At 51.0% G+C, this 23,759-nt stretch overlaps 1 protein-coding gene across 3 annotated transcripts in view; it reads right to left on the bottom strand.

Moving 5' to 3' along the window:
- Positions 1-23,759, bottom strand: part of TCERG1L (transcription elongation regulator 1 like) — a 217,173-nt gene that overhangs the window by 43,457 nt on the left and 149,957 nt on the right. For all 3 annotated transcript variants that reach the window (XM_063616505.1, XM_055245330.2, XM_055245333.2), the window contains 2 exons: positions 21,706-21,794; positions 7,400-7,554 (listed from right to left, as the gene is read on the bottom strand). In XM_063616505.1, the coding sequence (XP_063472575.1) occupies positions 7,400-7,554; positions 21,706-21,794 (244 nt within the window). The remainder of the gene's footprint in view (positions 1-7,399; positions 7,555-21,705; positions 21,795-23,759) is intronic.

The following is a 23,759-nucleotide window of genomic DNA, read 5'->3' as shown; positions in this document are numbered from 1 at the left end:
CTTCCCAGGCTTAAGCAATTCTCTTGCCTCAGCCTCCCAAGCAGCTGGAATCACAGGCACCCGCCACCACACCAGGCTAATTTTCGTGTTTTTAGTAGAGACAGGGTTTTACCATGTTGGCCAGGTTGGTCTTGAACTCCTGACCCCAAGTGATTCGCCCCCCTCAGCCTTCCATAATGCTGCGATTACAGGCGTGAGCCACCATGCCGGGCCACCTCCAGGCATTTCTGCTTCCTGGCTGTGGGAACCCGCTCTTCCCATTCAAACTGAGGGCACTGGCCAGGCACAGTGGCTCACGTCAGTAATCCCAGCACTTTGGGAGGCCGAGGTGGGTGGATCATGAGGTCAGGAGTTTGAGACCAGCCTGGCCAACATGGGGAAACCTCGTTTCTACTAAAAATATAAAAATTAGCCGGGTGTGGTGGCAGGTGCCTGTAATCCCAGCTACTCAGGAGGCTGAGGCAGGAGAATCACTTGAAAACACAAGGCAGAGGTTGCAGTGAGCCGAGATTGTGCCACTGCACTCCAGCCTGGGTCAAAGATCAAAACTCAATCTCAAAAAAAAAAAACCACACACAAAAAAACTGAGCACACCCTGGACACCCTGCTCCCTGCCTCAGCCTCTGCACCCCAACACCCTCCAAGGAAGTGCAGGACTCCTCGGCTGTGCCCCTGAGTCCTCTCCCGCTGGGGCGCTGGGTCCTGAGATCTCACTGTGCCCTCCTAGTTTTCCCTCCCTGGTGCCCTGGCTTCTCCCTGGTCCCTCCTGATCGTTCCTACCTGGGTCACTGGGCCTTCTGGCCATCTCATCCGGAGGCACCGGGGCCTCACAGAGGCTCTCTCAGCTCCCCCAGGCCCCCCACCTGACTGCCTTTCTGCGCCTCGTGGTGTTTGAAATCTTTTCCAAGGTGTGCCTCGTGCCTGCTGTGTCCAGGGGAGGGAACACTCCAGCTCTGCCTGGAAGAAGGCATGGGAGTGGCACCCCTCCTCCACCCACACCAGAACATACCCAGGGGGCCCACGGGGGAAACATCCACATTTCTTAAAACTTAAAAAATGAGGTCATACAATTACACACATATTATTTAAAGTACCTGTGTATAATATAGGTAATTTTTTAGGGTTTTAAACATTGGTTTGTTTTGAATAGTTTCAACACGGGCAAAGCTTTCCTAATTACGATGCAGACTCATAAATAAAAATATGTATAAATTTAACAGACTTAAAGAATACAAAACCAGAGGGGTTGCCGTGTACAACAGCGGCGTAGCAAGCTCTCTGGTTGGGTCTCCACCAAGACTGCCGTGAAGCTGTAGGGGGATTAGAAGCAAGTATTTCAGCTCTCTGGAAGCAGATCAGACACTTATAAAAGCTAGGGCTGGTGTAACACTAGTGCTAGAGGCTGAGTGCAATGGCTTACATCTATAATCCTAGCACTTTGGGAGGTGAAGGTGGGCGGATCACCTGAGGTCAGCAGTTCGAGACCAGCCTGGCCAACATGGTGAAACCCCCGTCTCTACTAAAAATACAAAAATTAGCCGGGTGTGGTGGCACATGCGTGTAATCTCAGCTACTCAGGAGGCTGAGGCAGGAGAATTTTTTGAACCCAGGAGAGTTCAATTTTTTGAACTCTGTAGTGAGCCAAGATGGCACCACTGCATTCCAGCCTGCGCGACAGAGCAAAACTGTCTCAAATAATAATACTAAAAAAAAAGAATATCACTAGAGAGGCTGCTGTTCTCAGCTGACTGCAAAGACAAGGGAACAGAAGCTTCAGTCACCACACATGATGAGGAATACAGGCTTCATGGGCATCACCTTGGAAAAGGCACACATGGATGGCTCCTGCCTGCACAAGCCCACATCAGCAATCTCTGGGAAGTGGGAGAATCTGATTTCCATCAAAGTTGCCCCATTACAATGCCTAGTATATCTACTTTTCAACAAAAAACTCAAAAGCATGCAAAGCTAGGAAAGTAGGGCGAATTCATCTGATAAAAAAATTTGACAGAAATCATCCCTGAGGAAGTCTATGTGTAAAAATTAACCCAAATGGAGTTAACCTTACAAGTTACAACTATAAAGGTTGTTGAAGAAAGCATAAGGGGAAAATCTTTGTGACATTGCTTCATCATTGCAGAGTTTCTGCTATGGGTGAGGAAAGAGTTACAGGAATAGGTAGTGTTGACAGGTATACAACATTGTGAACATACTTAACGCCACTGAATTGTACACTTACAAATGGCTAAATGGTCAACTTCATGTTATATATACTTTACCACAATGAGGAAAAAAAAATCAAGGACAACTTGTTCTATGGCAAAAAAATCGAAAGGCCAGTAAAATATTGTAATAATATTGTAGCCAAACACTGAGAGCCTTGATTTTCAAGTCCAAATAGCTCAGTAAGAAAGATAAGGAACACAAACACAAAACAAATGGCCAACAAACCTGTGAAAAACTGTTCGATTTCACTCAAAATTAAAGCAATGCCAACTGAAGCAAAGAATGGCTTTAAGAATTAAGTCTGATGCTCTACAGTGCTAAGGAGATCATGCAGAATCTACTAGTACAAGTGTGAACTGATCAATCTCTTTGGGAGAAGATTCGGCAATACCTGCCCAAAATCTAAAATGCATGTACCTTTTGAGACAACAATTCTAATAATGGGAAATTACACAATCGATATGTTTGCAGAAACACTCCTAAGGTAAAAACCCAGGTACAAAAATGTTATTTCCAGCACTGTGTGTGTGAGCACAAAGCAGATGACCCAGATGTCCATCCAAGAGGAGGCTCTGAGGAAGTCATCATGCATCCAGACAGGGCAAGGGTGGGGGGACAGGAGACGGATAGGAGAGAAAAGCAGGGGATTGGAGGGAGAGGGAACTGGGTACGGGAAACAGGGAGGCTCTGAGTCTGAAAGATAGCCAAGATGCGTTACAGGTGCGGTGCAGACAGCATGCAGCAGCGTGTCAATCTCTAACATGTTTTATTAATGCACACACACACCAATATCTGTGTATTTTTTAAATGTATTTTTCTAAGCATTTGCCAGCAAGGCTATGCATATGTACGTGTGTGTCTGTGTGTGTGTGTGTGTGTGTGTGTGTGTCTGTGTCTGTGTGTATGTGTACATGTGTGTTTCTGTATATATGTGTGTGTGTGCTTGTTTGTGTATATGTGTGTGTATGTGTATGTGTTTGTGTGTGTCTCTGTGTATGTGTCTGTGTGTGTATATATGCATTTGTGTGTGTGTCTGAGTGTGTTTGTAAGTCACTGAGTTCAGGGAATGTGGCTGGCTGCAGAAGGTAGTAAAAGTCCTGAGTCTCTGAGCCAGATGTCTTCCTTTCTGTGAGTGGTGGGGAATATACCTAATTTTGTCAGTCTTCTTAGAGAGGGTAGGCACAACCTTTGGTAAAACTTACTATGGAATCACAGGAGCTGAACGTTGGTGTGTAAGGCAGATTCGCATTCAGATGGGATCCTTGGCACACCTAAACTTCCCACTCATCACATTTCTCTCATACGCAGAATGTACCCTACGAATACAGAGAGGTCTAGTTTTGGTATCTGTGGGTGCCTGGCTGGACCTGCTGGTGGACCCAGCCCCTGCACAGCCAGGCCTCTCACCTCCAGTGCAGGTGACACCTCCATCCCTGCTCCTGGCAGGAGCTCAGCTCCACAGGACCCTGCCGCCGAGTGGCCCTGAGCTGCGTGCTCTGCCCTCTCTGATGGGGTCTCCCGCTCTGCATCCTGTCCAATGTCCTACCTTGCTTGCTCGGATCCTGAGTCCTGAGGAGGATGGGGCTTGGTAGGTTAGAAGGTGGTGTCATCCTCCCTCCCCAGAACAGTTGCACTCCACCCTGCGAGTTGGATGCGAACCCCAGGTCATGCCTTAACCTCAGGTCCACCCCCATCTAGGCGGCACTCAGGCTCAGCATCTTCGTGGAAAAGTCAGTGTTCTCCCAGGACTGTGGCTTTCCTGGGCGCAAAGAGGGACACAGTGGGGGTTCCTCCTGCATGGGGCAGGACCCCAGAGAGCACCTTGCGGGGACTTGGCCAGAACTCATCTACAGGCAGGCAGCTGTGCAAGGGGTGCCCAGGAGGCAAACAAGGGCGGGCACTAGGACGAGATGCAGAGCAGGAGCCCTTGGCACAGAGGGCAAGGCACACGACTCAGGGCAGCTGGGTCCTGTGGGGCTGAGCTCCTGCCAGGAGAGGTGGTGGGGGTGCCACTTGCACTGGGGGGCAAGAGGCCTGGCTGTGCAGGGGCCGGGTTTGATCCACCCCACTCCACCAGCAGGTCCAGCCAGGTGCCCACAGATGCCGAAACTGGACTTCTCTGCATTCCTAGACTGCATCCTGTGTATGAGAGAAACGTGATGGGTGTGAAGTTTAGGGATAGAAAGAGCCGTAGCAGAGCTGCAACTACCCCGAACAGGAGATGCACCTGACACGGTCGCTTTGCTTTGCTAGGCCTGGGCTCCCAGCTGAAACTCAGGGAGGAAGTTCTGGATTTGGTCAATAATCATAATGGGGAACCTCCCCGTGGCCACTTGGAAATGCCACACCATGGGTGCTGTGATCTCTGCAGGGCTTCCCCGAGCCTTCCACTCCTGGAGGCTCACTGGCCCCAGACACCCACCCTCCACCCCTCTCAGCTCAAACTCAAGCACAGCTTCTTCCTCCTGCCTAGAGCTCAATACACACCCTTCACCTCCCCTCCCTGCCTCCTGGGGTCCAGTGTGAGTGACATTGCCTCAGGGAGAAGCCCCTGGCCGCTGCGCTGGGTCACCCCACTCCACCCATCCATTGTCGCTTACTTCTGTTCCCCAACCTGCAAGACAGAGCGCTCCCTGCCCAACATCTGCTCATCTTTCGCGTCCTGTGTCTAGCCCAGTGCTTGGCCAGTCACCAGTCCCTAAATAAAGGATTGGTTCAGAAGAAAATGAACTTCCTCTCTCCCCTACCTTCCCTTGCTCCCTTCCTTCTTTCCTTTCCTTTCCTCCTTCCCCTCCCTTCCCTTTCTTTCCTTTGCTCCTGGCCCAGGAGGTGGGTGGTGGCTTGATGTCTTAGGTCCTGGGGGAAACTACTTTGAAAAATGCTATTCTAGCGTCTCTCTTTCTCCACCGAATTCACTGGTGCATCCAGGAGCCTGGCTCAGCCCCTGCCCTGCCCACCCAGCCTCCCAGCTGAGGCCAAACACAGCAAGCTGAGGGGTGAGTGTGATCAGAGCGTCCTAGAGACTCTCCAAGCTCCTGCATCCCAGCTCACTCCTTCCCTTGCACTGGCTGCCCTGCAAGCTCCACCCCCACACTCAACTTCCTGCACAGTCAACTCAGGATTCTGCAAGGAAGAGACACCTGTTGCAGCTCACCTGCTTCATCTTGGCATCATGTTATAGAGACTAAACAAAGTGGGCACTAAAATGGAGCTTAGCAAACAAGCCACCTGGTTCATTCATTGTGCAAAGAGGAGGCTCAGGCCCTGGAGGCCAGCAGAGGGTGCCGTGACGTGAAGGCCAGGGTTCCTCCCAGGGAGCCTGGGGCAGGTGGGTTCCAGGTGGGCAGGGCCTCCCACGTCACCCTGAATCCTCACGGACACAGCCACACTAGCTCACCACCCTCCAGGGCTCTGGCATTTGTGTTTTCAGTGGGCTTGGGTCCCCCCAAGTGCCCCAGCTGCCTGGGCCCCTGGTGAGATAGATCCAGCGTGCGCTGTCTTCTCAGACAAACAACGCTTGGGAAAGTGACCCATTCACCAGTCACAGCTGTGTTTACTCACCGGACAATTTTACATCCTACTTGGTGAAATGAATGTCATTATCAATTTACATTGGTCTTGAATATAAATGGCTAAAGTGTTTACACAGCAATTAAGCCCAGTGAAGTCCACATCATCCGCCCGCACACTAGGGAGGGACAGTGTTGAGTGCACGGCTGCTGCAGCCGCTGCCTGGTGAGCTCGCACAAAGAATCACCTGTGTCCGTCACAGGCTCATGGGGGCCTGGCCAGGCTGCCCTCAGGTCTGGCATCAGACCCGCCGGGGTGCACATCCCCTTTCCCCTTCAGTAGAGGGGCGGCCCTGGGCAAGTTAGGTAAGCTCCTTTTTAAATTCCCTCTCTGTAAAGCAAGCCGGGGTCACCGATTAATGCCCCCCACCATTCCCAAGCAATGCCCACATCTGAATCCTGGAAGGTGTGCATACACTGGGCTACCTGGCAAAAGGGACGGAGGTTGCTGAACAGCTCCCCTTGAGGTGGGAGACCATCCTGTATCACCCAGGTGGCCCCACAGACCACAGGGACCCTTCAGAGCGGAAGCGGGAGGCAGAAGGGCCAGAGCCAGAGAGAGAAGAGAGAGGCAAGAAGATGGACGAGGGGGCCAGCAGTCAAGGAAATCTCCCCTGGATCCCCTAGAAAGAACACAGCCCTGCCAATGCCAGCGAGGCCTCTGCTCGACGTCTGCCCTCCAGAACTGTAAGATCATCACCTTGTGTGGCTTTTAGCCCCGTGGTGATAATTTGTTACAGCAGCAAAGGGGTCTGCAATGCTGATGGCACCTGCTGCATGGGACTGAGGAGGGGAGTCCACGGAACCAAGTGTGGGGGTTGCACACACCCAGGGTCCCATTTCACCGGCCTGGCCTTGCAGCCAAGAATCTCTGCCTCTCAAGTTGGCAGGGAGCTCCTGTTCTCAAATGTCTGCAGTGGAGTCAAGACCGTTTGAATCCACATGCTCCGGGAGGAGGGCTTTCCCAACGCAGCAGCTAATAAAATATGTATTAGATCCAATAGGAAAAGATCCTTTGTGAAAATGCTAAAAGTTCCTCTCTGTTTCTTGGCGAAACAAGATTTGCAGGCATTGTCAGCAACAACCGCCTCTGCCAAGCACCCCATTCCTCTACAGCTGAAGAAAATCTCTTCCCCTGTCCGTGACCAGGGTTTTATCGAATTGAGGCATCCATCCAAACACAACAACAGATCGATGTGGTGCAAAGGTCTAAAGTGAACGTAAGGTGGAAGAAAATACACTCCCATCTGTGGACATCTGGTCTCTGAAGTGGCATTCATAAGACATTTGGAACAAGAATAAAATGCTGGGTAACAGTGATGCTGGATGGAAGCTTTGAGGGGCTGATGGAATGAATGGCCGTCTCTGCATTAATCACCTTACGTGATGCAGAAAGACAGCCAGAGCCCATCGCTTGGAAGGATCAAGGTTTCTGCAGGAAGTGCCATAAAAACTTGATTACTAAACTCTGCAATTGGGCACAGGATTCCTTAATAGTCAATTTTCAACATAACCAAGAAGAAACGTGCTTTCACTTTACATTCATTAGAAATAAGCGGCTTAAACCCTTCAAAGGAGGGGTAAATAACCCAGTGCTTAGTTACTTGCTGGTGCCTCCAGCTTGCGTTTGTGGGGCGGGTCCTCAATGATCCTGTTGAGGTCTCCGCGGTCCTTCAGGTCCATGGGCTTCTCCCAGACAGACAGGTGCATCGTTGGGTTGAAGAAGAAAACTCGGTCATCGCCCGTCCAGACCACACACCTGTTTGAGTGGAAAAACTCATCTCAGTCGCTGTCGGAGACACTTAATTAGAAAGTCGTTAGCATGAACTCTCACTGAAAAAGCCCCTCAGGACCGAAATCCACACATTTGCAAATCTTGTTTACGGATAGTATGAATACTAAAGACAAAGCCTGCCTTTTAGGTGACCTTACGGATCTGACTCATTTGATAACAGGTAGACATTCTTATCACCAGCCTTAGACCAGGAAGAACACCAACATTCAGAGAAGCCAAGCAGCTCGTCAAGGTCACAAGCAGGCAGAGCTCTCTCCAGCCCACTAGCTGTCACTGCCTCAGTGAAATTCCATTCCAGATGCAGAGCACTCCGGGGCACCTCTGGCCCTGGTTCCGGCAATAGGGTAATTCGAAGAGTGGCTCCCTACGCTTCCCCAGTCGAGCTCTGCGTGGCCATCAAGCAACGCGCACAGCCACAGGTCATCACCCTCCGGCAGCAGCAGAATTAAAAGGGCTGCTGTCATTAGCAACCACAGCCCCGGTGTCCTGCTCATTTGCGGATGGGCAAATAAGGAAGATTTGTGTTTTCATATATGGAAATTGAAGATATCTAAAAGGAATTATGTGCCATTTTTAAACCCCTTATCTGTGAAAAGTTATCAGAAAAGATTAAAAAGAAAAAAAAAGAAGAGAAGAAAACTAATGAGAGGGAAGGAAAGGAAAAAAGTCCCTCCCTGAGGAAGGTGGGGCCGGGAACCTGCGACATGGAGGTGCACGGAAGACTCTGCACTCTGACACTCTGACCCCGTGCTGTCCCCACGAGCGAGCGCGGCAGATAAAGGCCAGCAAGGCCGGCCTGGGCTCTGGGTTTAACCCCTAAGTGGTGTCAGGGTGCCGTAGAGATTGAGGCCTTTGCTAGCACCGAGGCCTGTTCCAGGTGTGGACGTCCCAGGAGGTTCCCCTGGGGCAAGCCCCCTCCCCTCTCTGACTTCAGAAGGTCCCTCTGGCTCCACAAGTCTCCTAGGACTTCTCAGATACGTAGGAATGAATGGGTGGGAACACCCACATACCCACCACTAGCTATTGACCTCCCTCGGAGGGAGGCCCCCAACCTGCTGGGGGTACTGTCGGGCACTGCCTGGGCCCCCGATAGCCCACTCACGCCTCACTCCGGCCAGCCTCACACAGGTTCTGGAGGAGCTGTGGATTCATGCCAAAAGAAGCCACTCTGTTTTGCGTGGAGAAAATCACTCCACGCTTCACTCAGCCAGGCACGTTTCAGAAGCCAGGTAGAGGGCTCAGGGCCTGGAGCCCTGCATGTTGGCACCCCTGGGCAGACCAGGACCCTTCCCAGAAATCACCCTGAGAAGGTGTGCCGGGTCCACTACTCAGCCCAGCCATGTTCATGAACGTGGGAGCCAAAATGATGGCTCCAAAGACATCCACGTACTGATCCCCAGAACAGGTGTGCATCACCTTACATGGCAAAGGGTCTGTACAGTTGGGATTAGGACCCTGAGATGGGGGAATAGCTTGGTCATTCAGGTGGCCTCAAATGTAATCACAAGGGTCCTTCTAAGAGGAAGGCAGGAAGATCAGTGAGGAAGAGATAGGAAGATGGAGGCAGAGGTGTTTCACACAAACACACTCACAGAGACACACACAAACACACATACACACAGACACACAGAGACACACATGCACACATATACACATACACAGAGACACACAATACAGAGACACACACATAAACACACAGATATAGATACACATGCACAGAGACACACACATGCAGAGATACACACATAAACACACACAGACACATACACACACACACAGAGACACATGCACACATATATACACACACAGGGTCACACATGCACACATATACACATGCACAGAGACACACACATGCAGAGATACACACATAAATACACACAGATGCACACACACAGACACACAGAGACACACATGCACACATAGACACACACAGAGACACACGTGCACACACACACACAGAGACAGAGGTCGGGAGATGCCTGACCTTGAGGCTCAAGAAAGGAATCATGAGCTCAGGGTTGCAGGGGCCTCTGGAAGATGGAAAAGGCAGGAAATGGACCTCCCCAAAGGCTCCAGAAGGGTTCAGCCCTGCCCACACCTTGACTTTAGCCCACTGAGACCTGTGTCAGACTTCTGATCCTCCCAACCGTAACAGAATCAATGTGTGTCACTGGAGCCCTGAGTCTGTGGGAGACGAATCAATGGGCTTCCCCCTTGGGGCCACTCTGTCCTGAGCGCCAGCATCTGGGAGCCCTGACCTGAACCCCAAGTGTTGTGCCTGGAGGCCTTGGCCACAGCCGGCCTGGTCATCCATGCGGGAGAATATGAGCTGCCCTTCTGCCTGGCAAACTTTCCAGCTTCAGCCCTGCCCTTGACCTACCAGGTGATCCTGAGAAGGTCGCCTCCCCTCGCTGGTGGCCTCATGCCCTCAACCCTTCAGATGGGGGGTGAAATGGGAATTTGCTTTATTTGGACAGTGCACCCCACTAGGGAAATGGACCAAGATAGAGTGTATCACACTCCCATGCCAGGCCCTGCCCTCAGGGGAGGCAGGCTCACGGGCCCATGCTGGAGGCTGGAAGATGAGGCTGGCCAACTGCAGCAGACTCCATGCCCAGGTAGCTGGATCCCTTCCTGCTCTCAGTTCAGGCAGACCATTGTCCCCAGCAAGCCCAGGACAGGGATACCTGACCTCTGGGGCCTGCAGGGAGGCTGTGGGTATGCATTTATGGTGCAGAACCCGGCTAACATAGGAAGTTTTATTGAGTCTAAAGCTGAAGGTAATTACACTGTGCTGTAAATTATGCACAATTCAGCTACTGTATGAACTCTGCAGACAGCGTGGGCCAATAGGGAACATAAGCCCAGGGCAGGGACTGACTCCTTTCCTCCAGACGCAGACCTGGTGATGGCTTGCTTCCCTGGTGGAGCTGTGAGTGAGTGGGCCACATGCAGAGCCTATTATTAGCTCCCCACGAGGCCTGGGCTCTTTGGAAACGCGTAGGACGTGGACAGTTTTACTACTGCGACATTGGGCTCTGTCTCCAGGCACTCCTCTTGCAAGGAATGCAGCTAGAGTCATCAGTGAGACGCTGATGCCAGCAGGGGTGCAGGGAGTGAAGAAATCCTGAGCCCACCTCCTCATGCTGTATGTCTCATGCCCAGCGTATCAGGACCAGAGCAAGGCCAGATCCGGCCCCTCATGGGCTTCAGAAGCTTCCATGACTGGACGGTGGCTGGAAAGGCAGCTCCAAGCCTGACGCTCCCGGCAGCAAGAGGGCCCATTTCTAACAGTATTGCTTGGGATGTTTTTTCTGCAACTGGCCTGAGTGGCAAATCCTAGAAGCGTCCTTGGCTCTCTGTGTTCCTCCCTAGCCACTTAAGACTTACAACATGTTGTGTAAACCCATGAAGGTCTCCTCAGGAGCCTGACCTCACGTGGAGAACACAGAACAACTTACTGTGACCTGGGTACAGCAGATGGGTCTGCTGAGCATCATGTTTCTGGCAGGAGGCCATCCTGCCCCCACGGTTCTATGCACACCAGTGATCTGGGCATAGCACCCCAGCCTCCAACGGCCTCACCCAGAGCTGGGGGGTCCTATGTGCTCCCCTAGAGTCACTGAAGTGCGGGGATGCTCAGCCAGGGGCCAGATGCTCACTGAGGCATCTCCAGTTCACTAAGAGCTGCTAGGTGCACACAGTGTCTGGCATTCATACTGCATTCCACAAGCAACAGGGCCGTGGGAGAATTATCCGGAAGCCAGAGGCCTCGGGACACAGGCTCAGACTGGCTGAGTGGCCTCATCCAGTCCCAATCCTCCCACTGGCTTGGGGAGCTTTCCTAACCTGGGAACTCACCAGCTTTCCTGAACACCTAGGGCTGAGCCCTGAGCCAGGTGAGGGCCAGAAGACTGGGAGAAGAAGAAGCTGAAGGAGGTGAGAGGATGACCCATTGCCTGGCAGGGACCAGCAAGAGCTCTGTTCTGCCCACTGCAGAGTTTAAGAGAAACAGGACCTCAACTTTGGGCCCTGATAGCACACGTGGATCTCCTGTCATCCTGCACTAGGCTGAGGGCAGGTCAGTTGCTGTATGAGTCCATTCTCACATTGCTATAAGGAAATACCTGAGACTGGGTAATTTATAATGAAAAGAGGTTTAATTGACTCACAGTTCCTCATGGCTGGGGAGGCCTCAGGAAACTTACAATCATGGCAGAAGGCACCTCTTCACAGCGCAGCAGGAGAGAGAATGAGTGCCAGCATAGGAAATGTCAGACGCTTATAAAACCATCAGATCTCAAGAGAACTCACTCGCTATCAGGAGAACAGCATGGGGGAAATGGCCCCCATGATTCAATTACCTCCACCTGCTCCTGCCCTTGACACATGGGGATTATGGAATTACAATTCAAGGTAAGATTTGGGAGGGGACACAGAGCCAAACCATATCAGTGGGTCTGGGCAGGTGAATCCATTAAGAGGTCCTGGGCAGGCATCAGTGTTAGTGGGTCCAGGAAGAGGTGCAGCAGAGAGTCCCACTGAAGCCTCCCCAGACACTAGGCTGAGTGGTGTGTGAGGATGGTGGGTGCATGGCCTCTTCTAGCAGAGGGAGGAAAGGGCAGGGCTGCTTGGCTTAGATTCATCTCCAGCCAGGGCAGCAGGACCCACCTGAATTTCCCCGAATGTCCTACTTTTCACAGAAAACCAAAGCACGTTCACCAAAGGCCAGGGCAGCGTGAGGAAGCTGGGATCCCTTGCTCCTCTGCTGGGCTGCTCACCCTAAGCCCCATGTGCTCATTCCCGACAATCAGATGCACTGAGACCCTAGAAACCTGTGTTCCAGAGTCCTGGTGGAATGCTCCAGGCGGGGCCCTATCCAGGGGCCTCATCATTTTCTCATCGACTTTCTGAGGGATTTTCCCAGCTGGCCTCCAAGCTTTGCTATTAACTTAAAGAGGCTTTACATTTGGGGATTTATATTTATTCAGCCAAATTTTCCCCAGATCCTAGGCCAACATTTGTTGTAAGTGCAGTGCCTCAGGATGCACTGAGTCTAGGTCCCTGGTTCTCAGATGCAGAGACACCCAAGGTGCATTCCAATGCTGGGAGCAGCCAGTTTTCCCAAAGTGTGGGGAAACAGCTCCCAATTCCCAGCGAAGAGTGGAGCTAATTAGGACTTGGTAAGAGATTACACCCAGGAGGAGGCTGAGTGACGGCAACTAACATGCCACCCATTTATATCCAGGCCACAAACAGCCCAGCTCCTGAGCCCTGGGGAAATGCATGGAGTCGAACCAGAGCGGGTATGGAGTTGAACCAGAGTGAGTAGCTGGTAAATGAATGCAGTTTCCCCGGAGAAATCCACCCATCCACTCGTTACGGTTGGCTTCCACTAGACGGGGCCAGCTGTAACACGCGGGAATAATTTTATGTACCATTTTATGCCCATTCTAAGTGATATGCACGTGTTCCCCTTCTTTAATCACACTGTATGATTTCTGGATACCTGCCATATTCCCTCTTCTCTCTAACTGTCCCCATATCCCAGAGGATATAGTTAGTGCATCAGTGTTATTTAAGTCTGGTACAGTACATCCACACCAAGCAGCCGCAATATAGGAAGATCTGGGTTTCACTGAATGAACACTGGGGTTGTTGCTTTGTTGTATGAAAGGATTCCCACATTCGTCCTGCAAATAGCAGGACCCCAAGCTTCAAAATCAGCTGGCTAGTGGGGAGGGAATGCTCCCCTCCCAGTCCCCCACTACACAAAGGCTCTCCCTGGATCCCTGTCTCCATCCATTTTTCATCCCTGAATGCCCTGTTCCAGGAGAGTCCTGGGGGATGGACAGAGCCACACACTCCCTGAGGCCGGGCCACCAGGGCTAAGCTCTCAGAATGAAAGGACCGCACCCAATGCCCTTTGCCCTCTTCTCTCCCTCTCCTGGTCCTCCCCACCTCTTCTGGGGTTTTGTATCTGGGAGGGGCCCAACCTGGGCAGGACTGAGCGGCCCAGGCCCATCCACCTGGCAGCTGGGTGAGGGACTAGGGCTTACAAGGACTCCAGGAGGAGCGCATGGAGCCTTCCCTCCCACCTTCCTTCCCTCCTGAGTAGGTTCTCCAGCCCAGCCGTGTCTGGCCGTGGTTGCCACCACGACCAACCCTCGCTTCGAGAAGAAGGTGTGGATATGCAAGACAAGGACATGAGCATGCAACAGGCGTGCTGTACTGGGATGGAAGGGGCAGCCTGGGCCGGGCACCTGCCGTGTGACTGTGTGGCCTCTCCGCTACAGGCCGTGGGCCGTCTTGCTGTCCTTTCTCAAAAATCGATAGGGCTAGTCACACTCTAGACGGAAGGTGCTCCAGGCGCTGGCAGCGGCTGCACGGTGAGAGCCCAGGAGCCTGGGGACACAACCTCGGCCTCTCAAGAGCACGGGCTCCCCTACTTCCTCCTTTGAGGTAAAAAGACACCAGGAAAGAACACCAGGGAGAGACTGGAAGTGAGACGGTGGACAAGCTGGGCGGGGACGTCCCTGCACAGCACCAACAACAGAGGCTTTTTGGCTGAAAACAAAATTCCCCTTGCTCTGGCTTCAGGTGTCTGTGCTCCTAAAGGCATCTCTGTTAACTTCTTGGCGTAACTCTTAAAAGATTTTACCAATCCATCTTTCATTATTTCACACAAATGGATTTTGTCATTGTTAAATCATGAGCCGCAGGGAAAGACCACTCCATAGTCATGCCGAGCCGAGGCCACCTGGGGCCCTGCCAGCTCTGCCCAGCCTTGCAGCGCAGACGCAAGCCCCCGGAGGCTGGCCGGGAGGGCAGCATCTGGCCCAGGCAGCCCCTGAGAACACAGGTTTCCGCCGAGAGCTGGGCTCCACCCGGGCTGGGGGTTGCTGGGAGACCCTGTCTTATGGAGTTCGAAAGGGGTGTCGCCTGCTCTTGCACCCTGCGGAGTCCCAGCTTTCCTCAAACCCAGGGACTCATCTGATTTCTGATCTCCCCGCCAGTCGCCAGTTGAAGATGGATAGAACTGCCACCTGCCCCATGTAGGCAGGGGGCTGATAGCACGTCCGGGAGCCAGTGGCTGCCTGGGGATGAAAGCAAGGTGGCCTGAGGACCAGTGAAAATCGGCTGAGAGGGAACTGGAGGTGGCACAGCCCACGGCCCACCCCCCACTTCCTGGGCTGCTCCCGCCAGACCTCTCAAACGTGAGCTAAATGGCAGCTTCCCCGCCAAATCCTCCTCTCTCACTAAACCACACTGACATTTAATTCAACACTAGAGTCCCCTCCCTGACAAGTGACTCCTCCTGTCCCTTCTCTGACATAATAAAAGGCTCAATTCTGCAAAAGGGCCGAAGTGACATTTGGTTTCTCTTCAGCACTACTTACTCAAAGAAGACGGATGCGTCATCCCTCAGCTTAGTGAGTGCAACTGCAAGTCAGGGGACGGCGCACGGGAGAAAGTGACACAGGCTGATGTGACCGAGCCCCGCATCTCTAGTAATCACCATCATTTCTAATCACCTTTTTCTTCTTGAACATCATCCACATGTATTATGTCTTGGGAAATTTTCCTTTCTTTTTAGAAAAGTTCTACTAACTTCATCTCAGAACATGATTTTGATACTAGTTTTTCAAAAGTCAAACATGCTCAATACCTGTATTTGGAAAATCCAGAGAAACATTTTTTTAAATGTCACGCCCAATAAATAATTAGGAACTAATACAAAAAGATGTTACCCACAGGTACTGAAATAGAAAATGAAGTCAGAATTAAGGACAAGTCATTAACATAAAATCAGGACAACCAAAGCATGTCCCCGGGATTTGAAAATACAAAACAGCCCTTTGAAAGATGCTTATACCTACAACAGCTCACAAAGCACATCTCTAGGCTGGTGTCTGCTCATAGGTCCTACCTCTCCAGGCAGAAATGCAGAGTCAGCCCCGGCTTCTGGGCTAGACACACTAACATCAGAGGAATGCACAGTACTCATTTGGATAATCTGCCCCACACTTCTTACCTTTTAACGACTTTTGCCTCTTAGGATAAAACATGAATCAGCTTTGCTAGAAAGTGGCGTCTTCCGACACTGTCAACTTCCTAAAGTGCACTTTTGTAGCTTTCCAAGCCATCTTAAATAGAACTTTGATCTGTGCTATTAACAGACCATGACATAAAACCTGCACTGTAGCAATCTGAATTTTTTTAGAAAATAAGATAATGTTAAAACCAATATTTAATATATATTTTTTAATTTCACAAAAATAGCTAACTACTTGTAAATCTATAGCTTTTAAATAATTTTAAGATGCTGATTAATCATCATTTTTGACATTTATTGTCATTTAATCCAAAAGCTATGGATTTTACACTTTGTCGAGCAATTACTGTTGAAATTTTCCCATGTCATCAACTCTCCAAAAACATTTTTATTGCCAATAAGTGGGAGTGGTTTAATTCCCTCAAAATTACTATTTGTGTCTAAAGCCAAATTGCGAAAAAAGAAGATACAGAACTTCCAAAGGAGAATAAAATAATAATAACGCTATTCTACTGTTAACATGCCTAAAAGTTTAAAGAAGATTTGAAAAAAAAGTAATTCAAGTTTCATTGCAACTATTGCCACGACACAAGCTCTGTCTTCTCTAGAGGAGGGTCGGATTTCACCTGGTATGAAAGTAAACGCACTGTCTTCATTTCCTTTATCCTCCTTAAAATACCATGCCTGGGACATGGTATCCTTGAAACCACCCAGCAGTAGAATGTGGAATTGGTTTTCAGACAGCAGAGTTGGCTACAGAAGTTACTCTGAACTTCGACACCATGGTTAATGGTTAAACTGGCCCAGGCCATTAGACAAGAGTGGGTAGATGGCTCTTTCTTCATTTTTATTCCCTGTCAGGGTGTTAATTTTGCATTTCTCAAGTGCTTAGCATTACATTAATGCTTTCAAGGAGGCCCTGCATCTGGCCACCTCTCGGCAGCGAGAACAGCAGAGAGACTCCCACATAGTTAAGAATAACTAAGGATGCCACCCGTCTGCTGCCGGCGTTCTGTATGGATTCACTGCGCTCTAGCAGGGAGCACCAGCTCCTGCAGGGAACGGGAGAAACATCACCCTTCTGCTCTCATCACTTTTAAACCAGTTTCTACCACCTCATTGCTTTCTAAGATGCTTTCCCAAGAGCAGATGCAAATCAGAAAAATGCTGGAGGAGTTTCACCTTTGAAAGTGAGTTTCTTCCCTTTAACTGCACACAGGAGATGGAGGGTCTTATCAGTCTGCTGTCTTCTCAAACACTCCATTTCTATTCAAAATGTATTTAATAACTACATGAAAAAGTTAACTACGAGTAAGACTAATTAGATTTTCGTTGCAGATGTGTTGAGTGGATTCCAAAACTCCTTGCCTCCTTATCATCCCAATTCCAGCTGCCCCCAGATGGCTCTGTGATATGCAAGAGGAACTCTTTCTGAGCCTGTTTTAGCCCAGCCTGCTTGGCTGGCCCACCTATGTGGAAACTTCTAGAAGCCAGGTTTCCTTAGGAGAAGGTTGAGGTCTACACTTACGTAGACAGAGGATCTAATTCTGGGATCTGACCTGAGCTGACAGCCTGGACCATCACCTCTGCCTGGCTGAGGGCGGCCTGGTCTCTAACTGCCAAGTGGACCATCGCAGAGAGGATACACCATCATGGGACAGACAGAAGGAGGTTCCCTGAAACACGGGCAGCGAGCTCTGGGCTTGGCCATGAGAGGGAGGAGTCAGCTGGAGCCACCAGAGCTTCCTCTGCGGCCGTGCCTGCTCACCCTGCCACCGGTTCAGCTGGTAGTGCCCGTGGGGTCCCCCAGGTGACCCTGAACTGGCCTTCTAAGACTCGACCCCTGCCCACCATCCTTCCCACCCACTTCCACTGCAGCCCTGAACCCCAAGCACAAGGCCTTTCCCTGCTTTACACTCGGCCACGATGCCCTTCTGCAGGGCATGCGGGTTCTCACTCACGGTTGGGGGCCTCAGCAGGAAAAGGGGCAGTGTACCACGGGGAGAGGGCTCCTTTCTGTCAGCTCAGGGCAAACAGGCAAACCACACTGTGCCCTGACAGCCATGTGCCAGAGACTTACAGAGCACCGTGGGCTTGACCTCTCGGTCTAAGCATTCCATGGCTGAGATGAAGACCAAGGAGCTGGTCTATTTGGGCAGGGATGGGCTGTTGTGCCTCTGGCAGAAGCTGTCACTGGGGCCCCTCCCCAATGCCTCCTTAGTCCTGGGGGCTCTGCCAAGCTCCCCCTGAGACCCCCTGTGGTCTTCTTAGAAAGTTCAAGGTGGCCACAGTCTCAGACATTCTCTGTCTGGGCAAAGACACCCTTTCTAAGCATGGCTTGTTTCAAATGGGTGAGGGAAAATGAGACAGATGAGAGGGCCCCACTCCTGTCCCTGGAGCTCCCAGTGTGTCTCCATGAGACCCTGGCTGACTCGGGGGAAAGGCTGACTACTAGCAAATCTCTATAAGCAAGATGGAAGCAGGTGACTCAGCTAATCAAGTGAAATAGGCATAGAACCACCCCTCAACCCCACCCCACAGCAGAGAGAGCTTTTCCTAGATGCAGGCTGCAGTGTGAGGAGAGTGTGCTGTTCCCAAGCCTGTGTGCATCATGCTGACATTAGCAAGGATGTCACATCACGAGGCACACAAAGCCCTCCTTGGCAGAGCACGCGGCCACAGGAGAAGCTGAGATCTGGAGTGGCCCCTTCACTCTGCAATGTCGAAGGTGCCTCCACCTTTAAAGGTAAGTGCAAACCCACCCTCTGAGGTCTGGTGGCGGTCTGCCAATGCTCACATCCTTATTCCAACAGCTGCTCAACCAAGCCTAGGCTCTCTGCATTCAGGAGGGGCTGAGATTAGACTAAACACGAAACGAGAAATGCAGTGAAGCAGCAGCCATCTCTCCCTCCCTCTATGATACTGCACAGGTCCCAGCAGGCAAGCCTAGATCTGATTCAAGCAGTGTGCTCCCCGCATGAAGCTTCTCCGTCCACTCCAAGGTATTACCTCGTCTTGTAACACAGGAGGCGCCCACCTGGGGCTCCCTGGAGAATTCCCTCTCGTCCTCATGCTTGCCAGTTAAAGATGACATGGCCAGGAACCCACACTGCACCTCCGCCAGAGTGGCACCAGTCACTGTGCAGACCAGGAAGGCCTGTAGGTCCTGTGGGACCTTGGCCGTCCTTCCTCTGTGCTCCCAGGCCTAAGCCTTCATCCACCTCACCTGAAACCCATGGCCCTACACCCCACCACTCCCTCTGACCACAGCCACCCTTACTTCCCATCCCCAGCACCCGCCATTCATTCCCTCATCGGCGAGTACCCCCGGCTTAGCTGCTCCACTTTCAGAAACCTACAAGGACCTGCTGAGTCCTCGTCCTGCATGGGGTCTGCCCTCCCAGGTGAGCCAAGCTCCCTTGTTCTGCTCCTGTGCCCGAACCTCTCCTGCCGCAGGGATAGCGCACTTCCAGATGAGACCACGCAGCAACCAACAGACTCCCTCACCCACCCACGATTCATCAGCAAAGACCCATGCCGAGGGAGGGGAGTGGAGCAGCCAGGGACTTGCTGGATCCCACGAAGCCTTGCTCATGGTAACACAATATCGCTGGAGAAGCAAGCCGCAGCTTTCACAGTGAGAAGGTTCTAGTACCCAAGGTCAAGTCTTCTGGATCCCTGCAACCCCCCAGGGGAGCGTGGCGGAAGCTGTGTGAGGATGCCACACGGTCTTGGGGAACGTTTCCCAACCCCGCAGTGTGATGTGCTGCAGAGTGCCTGCCTTGGAGACGTTGGAGAGTCTGCCTGTAGAAGCTCTTAAACAGTTCGTGGCATCGTAAAATGTATATGCAGTCATGTGCCACATAGTGACATTTCTCTCAACCATGGACCGACCACACATACCATGGTGGTCCCGTCAGATTATAATATCAAATTTACTATACTTCTCACGTTTGGATGTGTTCAGACACACACATCCCCACCACTGTGTCACAACTGCCTCCGTGCAGTCAGCGCCATGCAGTCTGCAGCCTGGGAGCCACGGTCTACACCATGCAGCCCAGGCGTGTGGGAGGCCGTGCCAGCAGGCCTGTGTGAGCGCACCCTGTGATGTGCACAAAAGGATGTCAGATGCCACTGCCTGAGGATGCATTTCCAGAATATACCCCTGTCGTTAAGCAGCAGAGGGAGGTATATGGTCTTTGTTCCAGATTCCTGACACAGAGCTTCCCAAACTCTTAGAATTTCCTGAGCAAGGAGAGCATCTTGTTATTCCTACCAAGTCCCTGACCTGGTAGGAATAACACTTGTGCCCGAGGCTGCACAAATGAAATGACTTCAGGACCCCGAGTAGCTTCAGGGAGGGTGCTGGTCTCCAGAGACACCAACCACGTGACTGGAGGGCCATCACTTTCAGCGCTGCCCAACCCTCTGAGTCCTCTCACTTGGCCGATGATTTCATCAGTCATGCCTATGTCGTTACATCTCCATTAAAATTCTAAAACATTGAGGTTCAGAGCGCTTCCAGGCTGGTGAATGCTGCAGCACCGGGAGGGTGGCGCCGGCGAGGCCCAGAAGCTCAGTCAGGTCCACATCTTACCCTGAGCATTGCTTCCACTGGCTGTTCCTGAATTGTATCCTTGATAAGACAACTGTAATCACAAGTAAAGCACTTCCTGAGTTCTGGGAGTGGTCCTAGCAAATCACCACTGAAGTGGAGAGGAGGTCATGGGAACCCCAAATCTGTGGTCAGCTGGGCAGATGTGCGAGCAGCTGGGGGACCCCATTTGCAGTCAATGTCTAAAGCAGGGCAGCCTGAGAGACTCAGCCCCAGCCTGTGGGGTTTGACACTAACTCCCAGTAGGTAGCATCAAAATTGAGTTAAATTGTAAGGGTTGGAGAATGGGTGGTTGGAAAACAGCATAATATTAGTACAAGGAGGCCTTACCCCGAGGCACTCCCAGGGTGCAGAGGAGCTTTAGCTACAAATGGAAGGCTGGAGGTGCCAGGAGCCTGCCACCTACACTGACCATGGCATACAAGGCAGGGGTGCCAGTCTGTCCAGATTGGAGCCAAGTTCACCCCAATAATCAGAGGGCCAGGGCATGGCACAGCAGGCCCGGTCAGCAGGCACATGCTCACTCACTATGCAAGGCTGGCTTAATAATCAGAGGGTCAGGGGACAGCACAGCAGGCCCGGTCATCAGGGGCATGCTCACTCACTATGCAAGGCTGGCTTAATAATCAGAGGGTCAGGGGACAGCACAGCAGGCCCGGTCATCAGGGGCATGCTCACTCACTATGCAAGGCTGGCTTAATAATCAGAGGGTCAGGGGACAGCACAGCAGGCCCGGTCATCAGGGGCATGCTCACTCACTGTGCAAGGCTGGTGGGGGCCCTGCGCTCCTTAGCCGGCTGCCTTCTGTACCTGGCTGGCACATTGAGCTGACACAAGTGGTTGCTATTTCTGTTCTTTAAATTAGCTGTGCCTCCCAGCTGTATACTACACTCTCATCTTCAGGCTTTAAACTTAATTTTTACTGTAATAACCTTTTATTCTGCTTCCAAATGACTCCATTATAAAAGGACATTTTTAAAAACCAAAAACTGTGGCTCCCTCGTGGAGGGTGTCTGGAGTGTGGCATATTCCGAGAGCAGGCAGCCACGCAGGGCAACAGAGAGAACAGGCACGTCTTTAATTAACAGCCATTCAGTTACGATTCTTCTTGGAGTGGAGGGAAAACAGATCTTTTGAAGCATAAGGCATGCTACACTTTCTTCAGCCACTGCCTTTCACTGATAGACATGCAACAGCATTATCATTTTAATACATATTCACAGATAGATCAGAGCAGGATAGCTCATTGTTTAAATGTTATTTTTTTCTTTCTGCAGAATGTGACCACAGTGCAGAATTATACCTGCCAGGAGTTGCAAGTTCATTTTTTTTAAGACACAGGATGCCTGAGAAACATGCAGTGTCTCTTTGGTGACATCAGGCAAATGCCAGGACCAGACAACGCCATTGCTAGTGGCTCTTGAGCTTTGGGGTGTCTTACCAGGGGGATCCGGGCACCGGGGTGGAGGCCACTGGCCTGTTGCCTCTGGCTGTGCTGTCCTCTCCTCCCCCCAGCATCGGTGGAGGCTCCTTTCAACAGAAAGAGACAGGAGAGTGGCTTTTAATTTTAAACACTCACCTTCAATTACAAGCAAGGAAGGGAGGAATAAACAAATCTCCTGCAGGCAGGCTGCTTACAGTAGCCACGAGACAATGACCTTAGCACAGCAGCGCCTGGGCTGGGAGGTTCTGCTGGGAACACGGAATCAGTGCAGAGCAGACTGGGTACAATCATCTGGACAAAGGCACCCCCTCATTGTCCCAAGTTGTCTAAGTTGCCTGCTTTTCCAGAAGCAGAGACGGTCAGAGGCAGCCAAGAGAGGGCATCTGAGGTCTGAGGTCTTTGGGACAGAAAATCTCACTGGCTGCATCCCCAGAAATGAGCTGACCCAGCGGTGGGAGACATTGTGCCATGAAAACAACAGCATTTAGTGGCAGAGAGCCTCAAAGCTGGGGCTGCCACATCCTGGTCCCGTTAAGGCGGGAGGAGGCGACAAACCCATATTCCTCAATAACGACTCTGCCACACAGAGCCTAGTTCCTCCCCAGGATCCCGCCCTTCCCGAACATCCAGCCGGGGGCAGGGCTCATGGGGGCTGTTTCCCATCCTGGGGATGATTCTGATTCTGACGCTCGCTTGGTCCACGTTTCCATTAAGAAATAAGAATGTTTGAAATGCCGGGTGCGGTGGTTCACGCCTGTAACCCCAGCACTGTGGGAGGCCGAAGCGGGCGGATCACAAGGTCAAGAGATCTAGACCATCCTGGCCAACATGGTGAAACCCCATCTCTACTAAAAATACAAAAATTAGCTGTGTGTGGTGTGCGCACCTGTAGTCCCAGCTACTCAGGAGGCTGAGGCAGGAGAATCACTTGAACCTTGGAGGCAGAGGTTGCAGTGAGCCAAGATTGCACTACTGCACTCCAGCCTGGGGGACAGAGCGAGACTCTGTCTAAAAAAAAAAAAAAAAAAAAAAAAAAAAAAGAAAAAAGAAAATTTATCACCTAGAATGAAATGAAGATTTATGCCCTAAAATTAAAAAGAGAGAAAAAATAAGCTATGGTTAGGACACTTGATCAGTATTCATTAGGAATAAAATTTGGAGAAAAATAAAAGTTGCTTGAGATTTAAAAATACGGCCCATCACAACTCTAACATAAACAGAGGCCTACAATTCAGACGAACTCCCTTAGCCACATTGATGTTTGACAGACAGCAGACCTTTGTGCTGTCAGTACTGGGCAGAAAGAACCAAATTCTTACCAGTAGAACCATATATCACAAAGAGAAATAAAAAAATAAGGAAGTATCACCAGAATTTCGGAAGACTGCAAGAAAGAAATAAATTCACATGAAGTATCATAAATTCTAGTGTGAGAAACTTTTTTTCTTTTTTCCTCTTCCAGCTGTTTCCATGGTTTTAATCTCAAACTTAGAATGCTCTGATAGATTACATTCTCTCTCTGGGAAAATTAGGTGGGATTAAGAATACCAGTGCCTTATTCAGAGCAACAATCTGGTTCTGAGCTGAGAATGGCAGATGCAATTAGAATACTCAACTCATTAAAAAAATTGAAAATCATCCTAAAATTTTAGAATCTCCGTTTCTACCATAATTGATGTTGGTACTTTATGAGGCAGTGGAGGTGGGAAGATGATTAACCATTCGACCAACCAAAACTAAATGAAGTCAAAGCTCCAAAGTCCTCCTGGGGAGCCCCCAGTGCAACATCAGCCACGCACAGGAGGCTGGGGAGGCTGTACCAAAACCTAGCACATGTGGGTCCCTGAGGGCTGCACTGGGCCAGGGCTCATCTGCACTGTGTCAGCTGCTTTCAAACACGGCACTTAGGAGGGAAAGTGTTAATTACACAGGCACAGAAGCATAAGATTAGAACAAAAATTAAAAGAATCTCGAGTGTCTATAAGAGACAATGGTGAGATAAAGCCCAAACGAGTCAGTCTGTCTAATGTGGCTGTTTGGTAGAACCATGG

The sequence above is a fragment of the Symphalangus syndactylus genome, chromosome 2 (genome assembly GCF_028878055.3).
Source record: "Symphalangus syndactylus isolate Jambi chromosome 2, NHGRI_mSymSyn1-v2.1_pri, whole genome shotgun sequence".
NCBI lineage: Eukaryota > Metazoa > Chordata > Mammalia > Primates > Hylobatidae > Symphalangus > Symphalangus syndactylus.
This window is presented reverse-complemented; position numbering and strand designations above follow the sequence as displayed.